Raw genomic sequence first — 19,432 nt, forward strand, 5'->3', positions numbered from 1 at the left:
TTCTATGCTTACCATTGTTTTGGCAATTGTGTGTCTATCTCCCTTGAGGACTGTGGAGAAGATTCCCTTAGCCATACACCCCTCATTAGCATCCTAACCCCAACATCATGCCAAAATTCTGACTTACGTAGATGACAGACCTCTAACTTCATCAAACCAGGAAGCGAGTCAGGACTTGAACTCAGATCTTAGGACTTCGATCCTTTGCTTTCCCCACATGCTGTGACGATGGCACCAGCTAGTGAGCAGCCCATACCAGAACCTGGACTTGTGATTCCAAGTCTAGCAGGGCTTTTTCACGCTGCTATTGAATTGAGTCTAAAATTCTATCAGAGAGCAAGGTTAGGGCAATAACACAGAGCACAGGATCTGTAGGTAGTGTTATCAGCCAACTAAAGGCACTTGGGAGGTTCACTGGGGTCCCATCTAACCCTGCAGGGCAAGTGCACAGATTGGAATAGGTGCTGCAGTGAAACCAAGGCTGGAAGCTAGGCAGTTAGAAGGCTCTTAGCCTTATTCCCCTCCTCTTACTCTTGAGATCCACACCTGCTCCTTCTATATTCTGTACAAATTCTGATCTAAGGGCAGATTGTGCAGTGAGGTTGTTCTGTATAAACCTTCATAGACTCCTTAGATGACGTAGTTTAAAAGCCAGGTCTATGAATGAACATCCAGGAAGAGGGTTCTCTCTATTCTACCACCTTCACACCAACTTCTGCTGAAAACTAAGTCCAAGGGGCACATGTGACAGACTTAGGTTAGCCATTCATGCTTCTTTTGTTCTCTGGGCTTTGGGGTAGCAGAGATGGAAAAATATGCAGAAGTAACTTTTCAAAGTGTTTTCAAACAATTTATCCTGGGGGTGGGGGTGCAAGGGAGCCCAACAGAATGAGTCTCTTCTTCACATAGGTTTTGTAAGCCATTAAAAGTATTTTTCTATGCTTTAGCATGGCAAACCGAGCGATTCTCAACCTGGAGACGAGCTAGTGAGTGAAAAGACTCAGCTTGCTGCAGAAGGTATGAAGGCTCACTCTTAAATTTTTCTTGTGTTTACTTTCAGTTGTCTCAGCACAGAATGTTCTGTCAGCCAAGGTCAATTAAGAGAGACTCTGAAATACAAATACAGTTGAGTTGGATCACTGGAGAAGGAATTGGTTAAATATAGAGAAATGCTGGCTTCAACAGCCAATTATTTTGCTTCCAGCCAATTCAAACCTAAGTTGCAATATTCTTCTGAAAGCCTCCTACTGCAATGAGTTAAGAATACAATAAGATTACAACCCATAACACAAGCACCCAACCTTCCCATGAAGAGTTTCTGTGGAATTCCACACTGCCTTAATAACCTGTATAGCTCACTCTAGGGAGGGGAAAAGTGAAAGATGCAACTGTGTAACTTACAAGATGAATGATACCCCCAAGGTCGTTAATGCTTTATTATGAATTATCATGTGGGAAATGAGCACAAAATTAGGAATCGTTACAAAATCTAATGTTGTTTCTGACTCTAGTGTCTCATAACCAAAATGAAGTCAGTTTTCATTTGTTTGTAAGCTCCTCATGTGCTTTTGTTCAAAGCGCTGTTAAAACATAAGGGAACCCATAAAAGGAAACACTGGTTGATAAGCCAAAAAAATTATTAGTCACATAGCTTAAAAACTTATGCCCTGGTTGGCTCTAATTATTTAGCAATAGTGTAAAGAGATTGTTTAGATATTTGATTCATAAAATCCACTGTTAAGACTTTCAATATTCTGGTTCTTTTAACATGAGAATTAAGAGGCAAGATGCTCAGGCCCACTGCTGCATTATAACGAATTTATATATTGTTTTTAAAATTGTGTCATCCCTAGGAGCTGAAAGGCAAACTAGGGCAACACTGAGAGCAGACAGGGATGTCACTGTTGTCTAATTACCTGCTAAATTTTTTTTTTTTTTTTTTGTCACTGATATTCTCAATTTGCTATTCCCCAGGTACAGGTTTCTGGATTAATTCCATTGATCTTTTCACTTAAAAAAATGGTAAGTTATCTCCAGAACATTGACTTTATCAACCCTGACAATAGTACCACCTTTATATATTACAACGACCAGAATGTTCTTTACATTTCCACTGCTTTGCAAACAAGTGGGGCTCCAAGAAGTAGATCCAAGAGAAAAAGGGACTGGCTTACTTTATCAAACAGTACCCATCTGATGCAGTGCCCATCTCCTAAGACCCAGGCCAAATACCAAACTGTGCTAACCTATGATGAATTACCCCCACACATTTTATTTCCATAATTTAAATTTTTCCCCTGGACTTTTTTTTTTTCTGAAGCAAGTAACTAGAATAGGGTTTTATCTACTTCACCTTTTATTCTCCAACTCCAATCACAATGCCTAGCATGTAACAGGTGCCACATAATCGCTTAATTAAAAATCTGTCCGCCTGAGGCATCTGTAGGACAAGTGGTTTGTCTTTAGTTAATTATTCCCATGATCAAAACTTTGCTGCAGCCGCTATGGAAGGCAGTGTGGAGGTTCCTTAAAAAATTACGAATAGAATTAACCATATGACCCAGCAATCCCTCTCCTGGGTATCTACCCAAAAAAACCTGAAAACATTTATACATAAAGACACGTGTGCTCCAATGTTCATTGCAGCTTTGTTTACAGCGACCAAGACATGGAAACAACCAAAATGTCCTTCAATAGATGAATGGATAACGAAGTTGTGGTATATATACACAATGGAATACTATTCGGCGGTAAGAAAAGATGATATAGGAACATTTGTGACAACATGGATGGATCTTGAGAGTATAATGCTAAGCGAAATAAGTCAGACAGAAAAAGCAGAGAACCATATGATTTCACTGATATGTGATATGTAAACCAAAAACAACAAAAGAACAAGACAAAAAATTAGAAACAAAAACTCATAGACACAGACAATACTTTAGTGGTTACCAGAGGGTAAGGGGGTGGGGGGCGGGAGATGAGGGTAAGGGGGGATCAAATATATGGGGATGGAAGGAGAACTGACTCTGGGTGATGAACACACAATGGGATTTATAGATGGTGTAATACAGAATTGTACATCTGAAATCTATGTAATTTTACTAACTGTCACCCCAATAAATTAAAAAAAAAAGAAAACTTTGCCTCAGGAAAAAAAATGACTTAGCAAATATTTTTATCTTCATGAAAATGTAAGGCAAGGGAAATGGAAGGTTTCATCATCTGTTAAAGGTATTTTTTAAGTATTCAATGAACAGAAATGGAAGGAAATCTGGAAAAATGGGGCACACTTCTCATTCCCCAGAAATTGTGTCATGCTGGTGGTGCAGACCTCTTCTATAAACCCCATTTGCCAGATAAACAAAAGAAGGCCTAGAACAACATTTCTTGAAGTCTTTCCCTCCTACAGACTTCATGGCAGATACAGCTGACTTTCCCAACAAGCCTGTTCCAGCTAAGTCAGGACCAACTGAATTGCCTCAAAAGATGATGGATGGAATCTGGGAAACTTAATGGCACATTACCCTGCCCTTGATCTGTGGGTTTTTATTCCCATAATTGGATCTAGGCCAATGCATTTAGATGACAACCTCCTGCCCACACATGGATTCCTTGAAGTGACTGGTTGGGGAAAAAAGCTTTAGGCATGTTAACAGCAAGCTTGAGTCTTATCCCTGGAGGCCACACTCTGAGACCACAGGACAAGGACCTCGACCTGCCTGCCCCCCCCCCCCCCCCCCCCCGCACACACACACAGGCTAATGCAGGAAGTGATGTGCAGCCAGGTGGAGGTCCCCACAGCTCAGAAACTGCCAAGAAGCTCCCATTCCTACTCTTTCTTAGAAACCAGAGGCTGATGGGATCATAGAGCTGGAAGCCACTTCCTTATTTTGGGAACAGATCTTTTATTTTATATGCAAAGTCCCAGCTAAACAATTCATTGTGATATCTAATTATCTGCTAATTTATTTATTTATTTTTTTGGTCACTGATATTCTCAATTTGCTATTCCCCAGGTACAGGTTTCTGGATTAATTCCATTGATCTTTTCACTTAAAAAAATGGTAAAGTATCTCCAGAACATTGACTTTATCAACCCTGACAGTAGTACTGCCTTTATATATTACAATGACCAGAATGTTCTTTACATTTCCACTGCTTTGCAATTAAATCTGGAAGGATTACCTGGACATGAGACTTACCAATGGCTCACAATTTCTAAAAAGGATTTTAAGTCCATGCGTGTAACATTACCTGGATATAATTCTCTAAGAAGAGAATTCCTATTTTATTAATTTGCCAACAGTTTCAGAGGGAGGGGTGTTAAAGTGATTGAAATTTCACAAGATTGACATTATTGCTTAAAGTGCTTGAATTGGTTACATTAAAAAAATTAAGGTACAGGTTATTTTAAAGAAAAACTAAATTTCTGGAGTTTTTTTTTTTTTTTTTTTAAAGCAACAGAATCATATGAATGCCACACACATACAGTAACTATTTTGGTTACACAGAAAGGGAAGCCAAAAATAAATTAATGTAATACTGGAAAACAGAAATTTAATTAGGCAGAAAAGTAGGAAATAATTTCCCCTGACCCATGCCATTTACATGAGTGAATCACAACAGTGCTATTAAATGCCTTGACCATATGACAGCAAACAAGGGCAAAACATTTAGTGCACAATATTTTAATACACATGAATATACAACGTTGAGCAAAATGTGAAGTCTAAAGATAAAATCCATCTGTAATAAAGCCACACTCCAATATCTAAAATAAGTCTTATGCCCGTTAGGACATAGTCCACTATCAGGCAGGCCCATGAGATTAAGGGCGTCCCTGGAAATAAATGCGTAGGGGCCATTCCTGTCATTTTTTTCCCCACTTCATCTGAAATACAAAATATCCCAGGCTCTAACACCAAATACGACTGTCTTCCTATTCAAACCAACAGCCTCTAGAGTTGTTCCTTGGCTCACTCCAAACCAGGCCACTTCGTGCTGCCTTGGAACGGAAAATGTATCAACATATGAGGACTGACGTCAGCATTTTACCAAAATTGACCTTTAATCAAATGACTTTTTAGCATATTGTACCATAATCTAGATGCTAAACTAGTAAGTAACCAATAAAGCAAATGTTTTTTTCTCTTTAAGTGTAAAACACTGTGACTTATTTTAAATCACCCAGCAGTTAAAAGAAATACCACAGGCCTACTCACTCCTGCCAGAAAATGACACACAAAAACACTGGCCATTTGAGGGCATATTGTTGAGTCTTTGTGCTATTGTTGACCTCAGAATGGTCTCACATATCCCATACCAATCTCTGCTTTATGTGATGAATGAGGGATAAAAAATTTAAAATGTTTGCATGCTGTCTTTACATAAACAGAGATGACTAGGAGGGAAATGTAGCTTCCCAGTGTTTGTTTCATTAACGGAAGAGGAAGAGGGAAAAAATTACCAGATAGCTCTAATGCTTAAAAAAACTGATGGAGTGTTGGTAGATAAGTGCATTTTGGTCTTTTACCAATCTTCTTTTCCTGTCACACAACCATTTATGTCTGTGCATTATCTTCCATACTTATTTTTTTTAATTCTAAAAATCTATCCCTGAATACTGAATTTTAACTGATCCTTTCTATTAGAAGGCATTACTTCAGTTAAGTCACTGGAAAAAAACTCTTTACACATTAAAAGAAAAAAAAGTACTGAATCTATGACTTGGCATGTAGATATTACTTCAATAGGCTTCCAAATGAAACATTTTTTTTCTAATAAATTAGCTTCAAGAGTCATTTCAAAGATAATTTTAATAGTTTTGCTTAGAATCAGTTCCAAATATATTAGATATCAACCATCATTTTTTTTTAAACTTTGCAACCTGCAGTCAAATATATGGGTTATAATATGGTACAAATAGTTCCCTACATCAATCAATTGGAAAGCATCTCTCCTGGAAAACAGAATAAAAACTCACCTTCCCGGTAAGTGATTACTGCATATGTTTCATGGAGGAAAAACAGACAAAATATTTATAAATATGAATTTGCCTCTAAATAAGGCAAGATATATTTTTGTCACTCGTATAAAACAATAATGTGAAGATCACCCTGTTTTCATCTTCTCCAGTGAAAAGTAAAACATTTCACTTCAAGCATGAACAGATGAAGTGTCAGCATGCTTATTTAAGTTCTGAGCAATAAACAGTTCAAGATTTTAAAGATAAGAAATCCAGTTTTCATCTAGATAAAGTGCTATGCTCTTAATTGTTGCAAAATGGCCACTAACATTTTCAATTTCAATTTTAGTTCACATTATGCCAAACGTTTGCATGTTCGTTCACGGATTTATTAGGTAACAAAATATTATGTTCACAGTATATTATAGTGTATGGAAGTCAACTGACTTCCCAAAGGAAGGTCTATGACTCATAGTATTTGTAGGAAACCAAAAATGAACTCAACAGCAAAACACCACATCGACCCTTTTAATAAAAGGTGCCAATACTCAAATGACCTAATAAATACATATATAACAAAAGTGAAAAAAGTAAAAGTAACTATGGTGAGATGAGGTTCTTCCAAAAAACTGTCTCGTCAAGCGTTCTAGGAGTCAGAGTCAAAGAAATGCCGCCATTTTGTTCCTTCCTTCACACACCCACTGACACGTCCTTTGACTGACCTTCATACCCAGCTAACTCCACTCTTCCCTCTAGGGAAGGTTCCATGTTAGCCCTAGGACTTGCCAGTGCCTCAGTAAACAGACTAAAATGTTAAAAAGTGAACGGCTGTACAATGCTGCTGATGGTAAAGGTGCAGTGCCTTCGTTCTTCTGGATAGAGAATGACGTTGGTACTGACTGGCTAAGGAGAGCTGTGCCGGACGCAGTTCCCATGGTGTCCCGGCCCTGCGGCCACAGACTGTGAAACACCAGCAGGTCTGGAAACACACCTTGGAAAGCTTAGCAGTGCCAGATAAAGGATAGATAAAGTCACAGGACCTTACAGAAGAAAAGTGTCACTAAAAACAAACAACAAAGAGTTATTTTCCTGAAACTTGGTTTTGGTAGAAAGATAAGCAAAGTAACATTTCACTGTCCACAGATGCTCCCTCCTGTTGTCTTTGCCTGCCCTGAGCTCCTTACCTTTCTTGCCCCGGGAATTCTAATGGTTAGGTGAGCACAGCCCAGGGCAGACGCTGGCCACCACGAACAGCTCTTCAACCCTGTTCCACCTAGAGGATGATTTTAGTATCGAGGTTACTCACTTTTAAACATTTTCACTTGCACAAACTTAAAGCTATAGTCGCAGCCCTAAAAAGTGAACATCTACCCAATTCTTCTGTCAGGTAAGAGGCAGAGAAGCTAAAAATGGGTAGCAATGCTTCCAGGGACAAGTTAAAGGAATGCTCTGAAAGGAGACCCTGGAAGCCATTTAGGAAGTTTAGCAAAGACCCAAAATAGACTGCAGACATTCATAGGAAATGTCATTCTAATTCAGCCAGACATAGCCAGTGGCACAGCTGACACAATCCTAAAGTTAGCAACTGTTATTCATATAAATCTTACTACAATCTGATTGCAGTTAACTCTACCTCAGACTAAAATAAAACCACGAATAGTGCTGCATGTAAAAAACAGAGAGAGAGAGAGAGAGAGAGAGAGAGAGAGAGAGAGAGTCGAACACAGCCAGACCATTGAGACTTGGAGTAATACCATTGGTGAGCCACTGAGGAAGAAGAAAGTCTGCAGAGAAACCAAGTAATAGTGCTTTGAACATTTTCCCCCACTCAAATTAGTCCCACAGTTCTTTAAGTTATTCTCTTGACTGATAGAATAAAATATATCCAGATTCTGAATTTTTTGATATATCTGACGTCAGACCATAGAATTCTTCAATAGCTTGGGCATCTATTTTCTGCAATAAAACAGAAAAAAAAAAATATAGTTGTTTAATATGATTACTAGAAGGAAAGAAAAATTAATGGACTGCACATACAAAAAAATGTAAGAAACACTGTTGGCTATAAAATCACAATTGGGGAACTTTCAATAGCAAATGGATAAACCCACAGACTTGGCAGAAGAACATGATTACATAAATTGCAAATCTTTGGGGAAGAAAGCCACCCTTTAATCTAGCAGCAGCCATATGTGAGCACTCTTGGAAGAAGCCAGGATTTCTGTCTTTCAAATGGTAAACTGGAGAGTCTGGGGAATAACCTTGATTCTTTCATAGTTCATTTCCTTTAGTGGAATTCTCTCCGGCTAGTATTCCTTTAAAATAAAATCAATATATGGAATACTTTGGTGTAATATACCGACTCCCAGGTCCAACAGACTGAACAGATATATTTAAATCATAACTAATACAAGAAAAATTTAGTATAATGAGAGACTGTTAGCAGAACTTTGAAGTTTATTATGTGGTCTGTACCAGAGAGGGCCTGAGTCATATTAGGAAAAAGGATTTACATATAAATATGAATTTATGGTGGCATAGCGATCCCCTGTCTATGGCTGATGAGTTAACTTAGCAAAAACACAGATTAATGAGTTCATGATTATACCCACCCTTCTCCCTTTTCATAAAGAATGGGGAGCAGATTTACTTTTGAGAGAAATATAAGTTGTTTTCAAGTCATATTATGGAAAAATAGGCCTATTTTCGAAAATGTCCACACATCCACATCCCCCCAAATGCCATCGGCGCCCTCCCCCTATTGTCGAACACGCTGCGTACAAACCTCTACGATGTCGTCATCAAACAAAAGCCAGAAGCCATGACTTTTCACAATAGTAATGTAATGCCCACGATTAGGACCACTGGAAGAGAAGAGACAAAGTTAGCCCGTTAGCATTCACTTCTCTATACAACTCTAGGTAGCGCTTTATAAGCGGTGATTCCCTAGGAAAAGCTGTGTCATTAGGACAGAGGACGTGGCCCAGGTCCTGTCCATGCCCACGTTCTTGTGACAGTTTATGGAGGCGCCCCGGTGCCATTGTGCTGGGCACGGGAGAATGAATGCAGACAGGAACAAAACATCTGTTTTCTAAGGACTCACAATCCACTGGGGGAAAACAGATATTTAAATTCAACAAATATTAATACATAATCACTGTATACCTACTATGTGCCAGACCCTATTCTGGCTGTCAGGGGAAAAAGCAGTGAGAAAAACCAAGTCCCACTTTCTTGGGGAGGGGGTTGAATCTGCAATAAACAAACTGAAATATAAACATATTTCCAGGGGTGGTAAGTGCCATGAAGAAGAGAGCAATGGGATAGTGATTGGCAGAGGGAAAGTACTATTCGAGGTAAGTGGTAAGAGAAGTCCTCTCTGATAACACGAGACTTAAGCAGAAGGAAATTTCCCTGAAGGAAAGGGGGGTGGGGTGGGGCAAGTCACGTGACTACATGATGGAAGTTAGTTTCAGGAATAGGGACTAGCAAGTGCAAAGATCCGGGAGAGGAGGTGGGTACAGTTCTTTCTGCGTTTGCGGAACAGTAAGGAGGCCAGGGCAGCGTGAGCCAGGGGAGGAAGCCTGAGAAGTGGGGAGTCAGGTATCATGGTTAAGATTTCAGATGTTGCTGTGAAAGCGCACAGAAGACACTGGGAAATTATGAGGAGTGACATGATGTGATGCAAGTTGTAGAAAGATGTTAACAAATGACAATGCATAACAATAGCAACCACTAAATTAAAAACGTGTGTACTACACAATATGGAAAAAAGTAGAAAGAACAACTAAACAGCGGTTAGTATGTAGTGAGATTTGCACAACTGAGGGGAATTTAACCATAAATCTGCAGTTTTGTGTTTTCAGTGTACCATTAAAGCTGAAAAGCTGAATTTCCTTTTGTTTGCTTTTTTTAAAATACACGATGACCCACGTGACCTGTTCCTGCCTGTCTCCAGCCTCCTCCAGCCACTCTTTCCCTCTCCCTCTGAGCTCCAGCCGACTCTGCTCTCTTCTGTTTCCACACACATCACCCTTCACAGGTTGGGCCTTTGCACTTGCTGTAACCACCTGAAATGATCCCCTGGATCTGCGTGCTTGGCCCGCTTTATCCCTTCGGCCTCAGCTCAAATGTCACCTTGGCAGATCGATCTTTGCCGATCACGTTCCCTGAAGAGGCACTTCCCATTGCTCTCTCATTGTCCTGTTCATTCCTCACACCATGAATCAAAATCACAAATTAGTTTGCAGTGGTTTGGGTTTGCTGGTGGCAGGCTGCTGTGTGTACTTCTTTATTACCTTTCTCACTAGATTCTCAGCTTCATGAAGGCAGAGCCCCTGTGTGTCTTATTCACTGCTGTCCCTTTAGATCCTGCCACAGAACCCAGGAAACGAGGGCTCAAAAAATATTTGCAGTAGAAATCAATGAATGAGGCTGCGGACCCGCGGCAACTGTGGGCCAGGAGATGCCGGCACGGAGAAAGAAGGGCTCAGCTCCCTAACTTCACAGCTTTCCGGGGCCCCCACCCAGATCTCTGTGCAAAGGCCCGCTCTGCTCCATGTATCAGAACAATCATACCTCTAGTGGGGAGGAATTTAAAGAATCCTTGTTAGCAGCATGCATGCCTTGGCACCAACTCATCCTTGCTGCCAGGGCTGCTCGGACTTGTGCCCCCATTACAGAAGCGTACTGTTCCAGAACCCAACCCCCCACTTGTCCCTCAGCCCCCTACATGGGTGTGTGCCCTGCCCTCACCAGCGCTCCCAAGGATTAGAGGTGGCACCTAGAGATTCATACTGGAAACCCACACATACCCTACAATCTGCACACTGCTGTTTCCCCTTCACCAGTCCACACCGCCTGCCTCGGCCACAAGGACCCCCAGGTCGCAGGCTCTGGCCCTGCCAACACTGCCTCCTCTGAACCTCTACCAGGGGTCCCACCAGCATTCACGGCTAGCTTCCTGATCACCGGACCCTTGTGTGCTTTACAAGAATTGCTGTTAGAACTGTTCTTTGGAGAAAACACAAAGCTGGCTTATAACTGGCCGATAACTATAACTTACTGGGAACGTAAGAAAATATCCAGTGACTTAAAGTTAATATGCACAGGACAAAACACAGGGTGCTTCAGATGTGAGGTACAGTTTCTGATACCATCCACCCCAGTACAGGGTTAAAAATGCATCCATCCATTCCTGTAGTAGAACTGCACCCTTTTGGTGATGCTCCTTTCCCCACCATCCAATCCAGGCAGACAGGGAGGAAAGGACGCCCGCTGTGTGGCATCCCAGGCCAACACCTGCACGGTCAGGAGCAAGGCCGCGCCTGCTCCAGGAAGACAGCATACACCCAACACAGCTGAGCAAAGCGAAACCAAAGGTGAATTCTCAATAGACTTTTCCATGCTTAGACATTTTTCAAATTACTGAATAAAAAGTATTTGTTCAAAGGACTTTCAGCAAAACACTTTGCTCTCCTGTATCTAAGGACCTTCTCTCTCTTTTTCCTGGTTATGTATTTCTTATAGAATGTTGGGCAAAGACTGAAAACTGCATAAAGAATATTTTTAAGAGTACATTTTCAATCATTCGAAATACCAAAACAATTAGATCTACTATGTACTTCCAATCTTTATTCATACATCTTGAAACACTTGAGATCCTATTACATACATAAGTTGGCTTTTTAAAAATTAAAATAGCATAAGCTTTTATTTCTCCATGCTATTTCTTTTTTTTTTTTCCTCTCCATGCTATTTCAAACTCTTCCTAAGCATCATTTATATCCAACGGAGATTTATTATTTCCTTTGTGAGCGAACATTTGTATTATCATTATATCATAATGCATTTTATGTTATTATTTTATTTACGTAGGCATGTTTCGATTTCTGTTGAGATAATACATAAACATGAGCTTGGAAGACAGCCCAAGAAGTCCCATTATTACTATCTCACAGCCCAGGAAGGGCGTGGCTGGGCCTGTCTCCGCACAGGAACGGCCCCCCAGCTGCTCACACGCACCGGGCCGCGGGGCCCTTACCTGCCGCAGTGAACCACCACAGCCACCAGGTCGTACATGCGGTCCAGGTTCACCGCGTCGCTAGAGGTGTTGAAGAGCCGGAGTTCCAGCGGGAAGACCACCCGGTAAGACAGCTTGGTGTACCTGTGGAGCTGCTCCATGTACTTGAACCGCTTTAGGTGCAGCGCCAAAATCATGGGCAGCTTTTTTACTCTCATCCTAAGAAACCATGAAATAGAAAATCAGTTGTACCTAACACCTGCTAGGGGACTAGAATTCACTGTTGCCTGTGCAAATGCAGAGCAGAAAGGGTCTAACCAACCTCAGACCAGCAAATAACCAAACCACTCACAAGAATAAAAGTATGCTTACTCATGTAGAGCTGCCTTATCCACCCTGCATCCTCCGCTAAGTGGAGCAGAGTCAGCAAGAGAAAAATGTAACAGTGGGTCTCTGGTCAAAGGAGACAATCCCAAATTTTTGTACCAATAAAAATATAACGTGCAATTGCTCTCTGTCACTGCCTTCTGCCTCCCAGGGAGGAACAATATTTGGACAATCACCCCTGCACATCCCACCCTGAGAAAATGGAGAGGAGGGGTGACAGCGTTTGAGAAAGGGAAGTTGGGGAGTGGCCAAGCAGAAGGGAGCGGTCTGCTCTTCAGGTTCTGAGGACCGCTGGGGATGTTCAGACACTGCCCAGCTGCTGGCATCAGGAAACCAAGCACACTAGGTTCCTTCTCACTCCTTACTCTGTGCTCTTGGGCAAGTCATTTCCCTTCTCTGGCTCTCAGTTTCCTCATTTGTAAAATGCAAGGGTGGGCTTACGGCGACCTTTCCCAAACTGGGCTCATGAGAGCACTGGACAGGTTAATAGATGTAGGGTTTCTGCGACCAAGTTTGGACACTGCTATTTTCTATTTTGAAGCTCCTCCCTGTACTTTACCATATTGAAGGTTTGGAGAAACCCGCAGTAAAGGAACTGCTCTCTTTTGTGTGAAACAACATTCTGCAAACTTACATAAACACAGACAGCTTTTTTCACTAGATGACCATTAGTATTCCTTGGTAAAAAGTCACAAAGACAACAGTGTAATGTAGTTAAATTGGTTAGAATAGAGGAGATTCCGGTCACGTTCCAGGCCCCCTGTTCTGTGAATATCCCGAATTAATGCAAATGATGCTTGGCCTGTGCACGTTTTCAATGCATACTATTTGAAAAGGGCAAATTTTAAGAGATTATTATTCAGGAATCTAATGAGGTAAAAACCCTGTTCATAAAAATAAGCAAAAAAAATCAGCAGAAACATACGAACTATGGAAAACCCTAATTTTATAGGAACACGTGATATTTTAATACATAACCTCCAGAGCTGAACAGAAACACCTTCATGACACTAAGAGGACCTGGGCTACCCTTAGGCTGGCTTAGAATATACGGATGGAAACAGTGGTCCCTTGACCACTAATGGGAGATAACTACCTACCACCTCCACTCCACCTGCCAGAATGATTAACCTTTTGCAAGTTCTGAGGCTGCGAAGACAGATGTTCATATCTGGGGGAGAAGGGCTGGGAGGCTGGGCATAGAAATTATTTCAACCTCAGCTCTAGACCCCTGAGGGTTTGGACGGCAGTAATAAGCATCTGAGTTACCTTGAAAATTCCACAAGCATGGACAGGGTAAGTTTAACTCACAGTAAGGCTTCACAGGATAATTAAAATGTCAAGTCTCTTGGCTTCTGGGGGAAAATAACAGGGAATCACTGGTTATCTGAGATTGTCCAAGAGCTGTAACTGGCTGGTTGGTGCTAATAAAAGGATGGGCAACATTGGGTCCTACATCAATTCAGAATGTGATAACATTCTTATCACCTGTCCATATAATTGATGTGTCATTGATTTCATGATTCCTTATTAAATAATTAATTATTTAAATCTCTTGTATCTTCTAAATAAAAAGTTCCAATATTTAGGCAATACTAACAATGTTATTGTGTGACTACCATGTGTTACGTACTATGCTAAGTCCTTTCTATAATTTGCCTTTAACCCCAAAAGGATAGTGATTATATTTGATCACCACTTGTTTACCTAGCATTGTATCTGGCACATAGTAGTAGCACTCAGTAAATATTTGTTAAATGAATGAATGAATGAATGAACAAATGAGCAAACAACCAGAATAATGGACAACTCTCGAAGGTCAGCATTCTTAGCCTGGTTTTTACTAGTAAGGAAGCTAATTGATTTCTCCAAAGCTACTTGGCTGTGAGCCAATGGAACTGGGATTCAAAATCAGACTTGTCAGGTTCCACAGTCTGGTTCCTTCTCACGATACAAAGCCACCCCTTGAGCGAAATCCTTTACACACCTTTTCTGGGCCTCCTGTTTGCTGCAGCATGTTTCACAATAATATTTCTGTTCACTACACAGTGTTTCTGTGTTGCTGAAGTCTCTGCAGAGAAAAATATTTACAACTTAAAAAGAAGTCCAAACCATATTTGGTAAGCCATGTTTTAAACCCTCTATTACCTGCAGGCTGACTTTTAAGTAAATGTGGCTAAAGAAGTAATGAGAAAAGATCCTACTTATGAGTAGGTGCTACGATGCCATTAGAGCATGTCTACTGGACTGGGTTATGATTTCACCGTGAGATATTTTCAAGTATAGCTTTATTTAATGGGACACACAGATAGATGTTTCCAAATGATTCAGAAAAAGCTCAGGGCCTGTAAATTGGAGATACAAATTTTAATAGAAAAATACTAACTGGAGTAAAAGCCCACCATAAAGTTGAATCCAAAAAAGTCAATCACATAAAATGGATTGAAGGTGACATAATTGTGCAGTTAATGAAAAACAGTATGTCTCAGGTGGTCTATATTTTTCAAAAGCTCGTAAGTGAAGATAATGAAATTTAAACCGTACACAACTCTTCTTATATTGACTAAGAAAGTCCTAAGTAATCAGGAGATGACCACTTTCTACCAACCCTCTGCTCCCCGCTTTCCCACACCCCAGATAAGAAGAACATAACCCTACCTCCTTTTGAGAACAAATGTCATTGTGATGTTATATCTGTATTTCCCTTATCATGAGGTTTTATTGTACTACTTATAGTTTTCATTTTTTAAATGTCATGGCTTTTCATTCTCTTCTGGTCATCGAAATTCTACTTAACATTCCTGGGGTACTGTTCCAAAGGCTGAAAAGGGCATCCAGAATATAATAATACCCTAGCATATAATACCCTGAAAAAGTCTGTGGCATCTCCGTATCCACAGGGAGTGTCCCAGCACTAGAATGATCACATTTTATTAAATCGAAAATGTTATTTATTATTTACATGGTGTGAAAGACTCAACTACTTAAACAGAGCTTATCAAAGCACAGATTGTTCATTCATCAAATCCCCGAATGTTTACTGACAGCACTCCAGAGCAGGTGCTGGGGATTCAGAGAGCACCTGCCCTCACACAGCTCACAGTCTACCAGAGACACATGCAAGGGAACCACTGACAACATTTAGTGTTCATGCAGGTTAAACATAAATCATTTCACACGATTGATTCCCTTACCTAAAACCCTCCAGCAGTTCCTCAGTGTACTTAGGAATAAAACCCAAATTCCTCGCCATCGCAGACAGGCCAGCCATCCTCAAACTCCTGATGGCTCTTCTGACCTCTTCTCCTGCCCCACCCCCACCTCTTTCAGTCTGCTCCAGCCATACAGGCCGGCCTTCTTCTGTAGGTCAAGTGCTAGCTCTCCCTGCCTTGGGGCATTTGCAGGTGCTGTTTTCTCTACACTGACAGCTCCTTTCCAGATGCTTCCATGCTGGCTTCACTCATTCAGGGATCAGTGCAAACATCACCTCTTGTGAGAAGACTTCCCTGTCCACTCTCTCCAAATCCACCCAGCCCCACCCCATTGCTGTCTTGTTTTCTTCTGAGCACGTATGACTATCTGAAACCACCCTCCTATTCATTTATTATTTGCCTCCCCTCTATGTGGGCAGTGACCCCGTCTGTGTCAATCACGGCTACAGCACGAGTACTGAGAAGAGGCCCAACGCACCAGCACTCTCAGTCATATGTTGGCTGAATGAAGACAGAAGCATGTGTATAAAGTCCAGGGAAAGGAGAAATGAACTTGAACTGAGGTAATTCAGGACATTTCCCCTAGGGATGATATCTGACTTGGGTTCTCAAAAACGGAAAGTGTGCCAGTGGATAAGAGTCATGGGTTGCAGACAGATGGAATGTCTCAACACAGAGGGATGGAGGTAAGGCACCCAGTACATTTCTTAGATGCTGGCGTGAACCCAGTGGCTCTGCAGTCCCACCAACTGGCCCCAGCAAGGAAGAGGCAATAATCAAACAGAGCTTTTAGGAAACACCATTACTGGTAGCGCTGTAAAGGAAGAACTGGGAGGGGATCAAAAGGCAAGGAAACAATTTGTAGGCAATTAAACTCCACCCTCAGATTTCAAGTGCTTGGTGCATAATACAGACTCAAATTTAGCTGAATACGGGCTGACTCTTCAGTGGAGTAACTGATACGAAATTTTTTCTTGGCCTACATAGGATTTATTGAGGTGGAATGAGGTGGGAGCCGGAAATGGGGGAGGTGAGTATGGGTGATGGTGGAGACTCACACCCTTGGAACGTCTACCACAGATGAAGCTCTTTATTCAGCCAAAGACAGAATAACCAAGGCAAGCAGAGCAATGAAGAAGGGATTAAACACTGTCTACTCACTCTTATTTCTCAAAGACAGTTTTCTGAAGTATTTGTAGACCCAGATATGTAAAAATATAGCAGAAGTTAGTATCTAATTTAAAGACCCGATTTACAAATATCCCCCATCCTGCCCATCCCCAGCTGGCCAGAAACTCATTGCCACGAGAGAGAAGGTAATGCTTTCAGGGTGTCTCTGAGTTGAGAATTAGAAGAGGCTAAGTGAGGAAAAGGGGAAAACCCTAGCAGGAAACTCTGAGGCAGATCAGGTCTTTCAGTTGCTGCTGTACAGTAGTTGGAACAAAAAGGTTGAGGAAACTTCTCAGGCAACAAAGGTCGAGAAAGATAAAGGGGAAGGAGAGAGTAGAGACATCTTACCAACAGGATAAGATACAGAGGACAGCTTAGAGAGAAAGCGCAAAACTTTTTGTGTATTTCTTTAAAAAGAGTCATAGTGGCAATAAAGCACTATTAAAAAATACACTTTGGGAATAAATCTAATATGAAATGCACACCTTTATAAAGAAAGGAAACTACAAAATCTTATGGAAATGTGTACAAGAAAACTTGAAAAAATGAAGAAAGACTATGTTCATGGGAAGGTTATATATTATAAAGACAGCTATCATGCCCAAGTTCATGTCTGTATTTGATGCTTTTTAAAAAAAATTAAAATCTTAACTTTTCCAAAAGTTCAAAAATTGATTTTAAAAAAAAATTCTCAAGCAACGCTTCCCGATAATTTTCATGTCATGACCCACAGAGAAAATGATACAATATAGGGGGAGCCGGGGGAAACCAATATGGCAGTTCCTATGGCTCTGCATAGCCTCCAAGAAGCTGAGGGAATCAACAGACACCTGTAACCCATATTCCAGGGCACGCCAGTTGGGAAGAATCTTTGTTCTATAATCTTCAGCAGTGGTTCTCCTGCTGTTCACTTGCAGAGTTTTAAAAACAATCTCAATCTCCATTCCCGGTCCCCACCACCGCCACCACCACCGTCCATTACATCAGAATCTCTCCAGGCAGAACCCACTTTTGTTCTTAAAGCTTCCCAGATTGTTCCTGCATGCTGCCAGGGCTGAGAGCCACTATTCCCAACACTCTGCAAACGTGAATATATAATACATGTAAGTCTCCTGGAGAGCTTGTCAAAGTGCAGATTCTGATTCATTCATTCATTTTGGGGAGAGACCTGAGGTGCTGCAGTTCTAATGCAATCCCAGGTGATGTCAGTGGTGCTAGTCCATGGGCCCGTCTGAGCGGCAAAATATCTAGAGCAGTGCTTCTCAAACACCGGTGTCCAAATCACCCAGAAAATTAATTAAACATAGAGGCCCAGGCTCATTGAAGTTGACTATGGCCTGGGCTTTGATTTTTACCAACCTCCCCAAGTGTGATACACTCCAAAGTATGAGAACCAATGACTAGAATATTGAAGATTAAAAACAGAAATCTCTGAGAAAGACGTATGTGTCAAATATTAGAAAATACCACATAACACCCACCAAACGTCAGAAAAACAAAATAGAGAAACTAATAGATAAGTGTGTGGCAATGAAGTATGGTGGGATGTATATGAACTTAGTATGTAGAAGTAGTTTCTCAAAATAAGTAGAAAGGTAATTAAAAAACAAAAAAAACCACAAGATTAATTTTTAAAATAAGAGTTTTGGGAGAATTAAAAAGCTACTTTCCTCCTGATTCCTAGCTAACCTCCCCAGCACCGGGAAAATTTAAATGAGAGGAAGACAGAGGAAGAGGAACGTGGTTTCAGAACACAGAGCACTTTGAGGAGAAAGGCTTAAGTTTCTGTGAAGGAGACACAGGGAGGGACTGAGGCTCTGAAATGGCAGACAGAAATACCAAAAAGGCCACAAAGGATAATTAAGATAGACTTCACGTGTTTTAAATTTTTGCCCCAAGCCATCCCTGAACTTTTAAAAAAAGAAAAAAAACAATTTTTCTCAGTACCCTCCTATGATATAGATGGCTCACTTTGCCTAAGACACAGGACCCAGATTTGAAATATCAGAATCATAGCTCAGTGACAACATGGATTTAATGGCTTCTCTAGACCTGTATCCTGCATTCTTCAGGACAAAAGTTCACTGAACACATTGTAATAGATCACTGAAACCATTCTGGAAGGAGGTAGCAGAAATCTTGTATTTAAATCCCAAAATTTTAGCTTTATTTTTTTAACTTTTTCATCATCAAATGAAAGATGAAAATATCGCAGCAGAAGAGATATGAAGATACGATGTTAAGGAAGAAAATTCGTAATTCTCATTTTAAAAACAAACCCTCAAGAATGCAGACAAAATTAAAGTACCAAAGGGCCCAAAAAAGGTCATAACCATTCTTTCTCTTTTGTCTCAGAAGAGGTTGATGGATCAGCTGACGTCACTTATTCCCTGGGCCTTTCTCCTGTACGTCCTTTTGGAAGAGGTTGGGAAGCTGCCACCTCCATCACAGAACTCTCAGTGATGAATGGCAACACCTGGCAGACTTCCCTTTATGTTGGAGAGGTGAGATCTTAGGTGTGTGAGGTGTGATCAAAAAATATGGTGAATATTTAAAATTTTAAAAATTTATTACAATAAAAGACACATTGCCATTAATACCCCTCAAAATACTCTCCCACTTTGAACACACGTATCCCATCATTCTTGCCACATTCTGAAGCAGTTCTACAAG

The 19,432-nt window shown here is 40.9% G+C and overlaps 1 protein-coding gene across 1 annotated transcript in view; it reads right to left on the minus strand.

Moving 5' to 3' along the window:
- Positions 1–4,534: 4,534 nt before the first annotated feature.
- USP46 (ubiquitin specific peptidase 46) overlaps positions 4,535–19,432 on the minus strand; it is a 60,682-nt gene continuing 45,784 nt past the window's right edge. Inside the window, exons 6-9 of the mRNA XM_074324566.2 lie at positions 14,365–14,448; positions 12,012–12,209; positions 8,754–8,832; positions 4,535–7,924 (exon numbers count right to left, since the gene is read on the minus strand). Of these exons, the coding sequence (XP_074180667.1) occupies positions 7,823–7,924; positions 8,754–8,832; positions 12,012–12,209; positions 14,365–14,448 (463 nt within the window). The 3' untranslated portion in view covers positions 4,535–7,822. The remainder of the gene's footprint in view (positions 7,925–8,753; positions 8,833–12,011; positions 12,210–14,364; positions 14,449–19,432) is intronic.

Source organism: Rhinolophus sinicus, chromosome 1, assembly GCF_057876585.1.
Source record: "Rhinolophus sinicus isolate RSI-liver-muscle chromosome 1, RSI-T2T, whole genome shotgun sequence".
NCBI classification, from domain to species: Eukaryota; Metazoa; Chordata; class Mammalia; order Chiroptera; family Rhinolophidae; genus Rhinolophus; species Rhinolophus sinicus.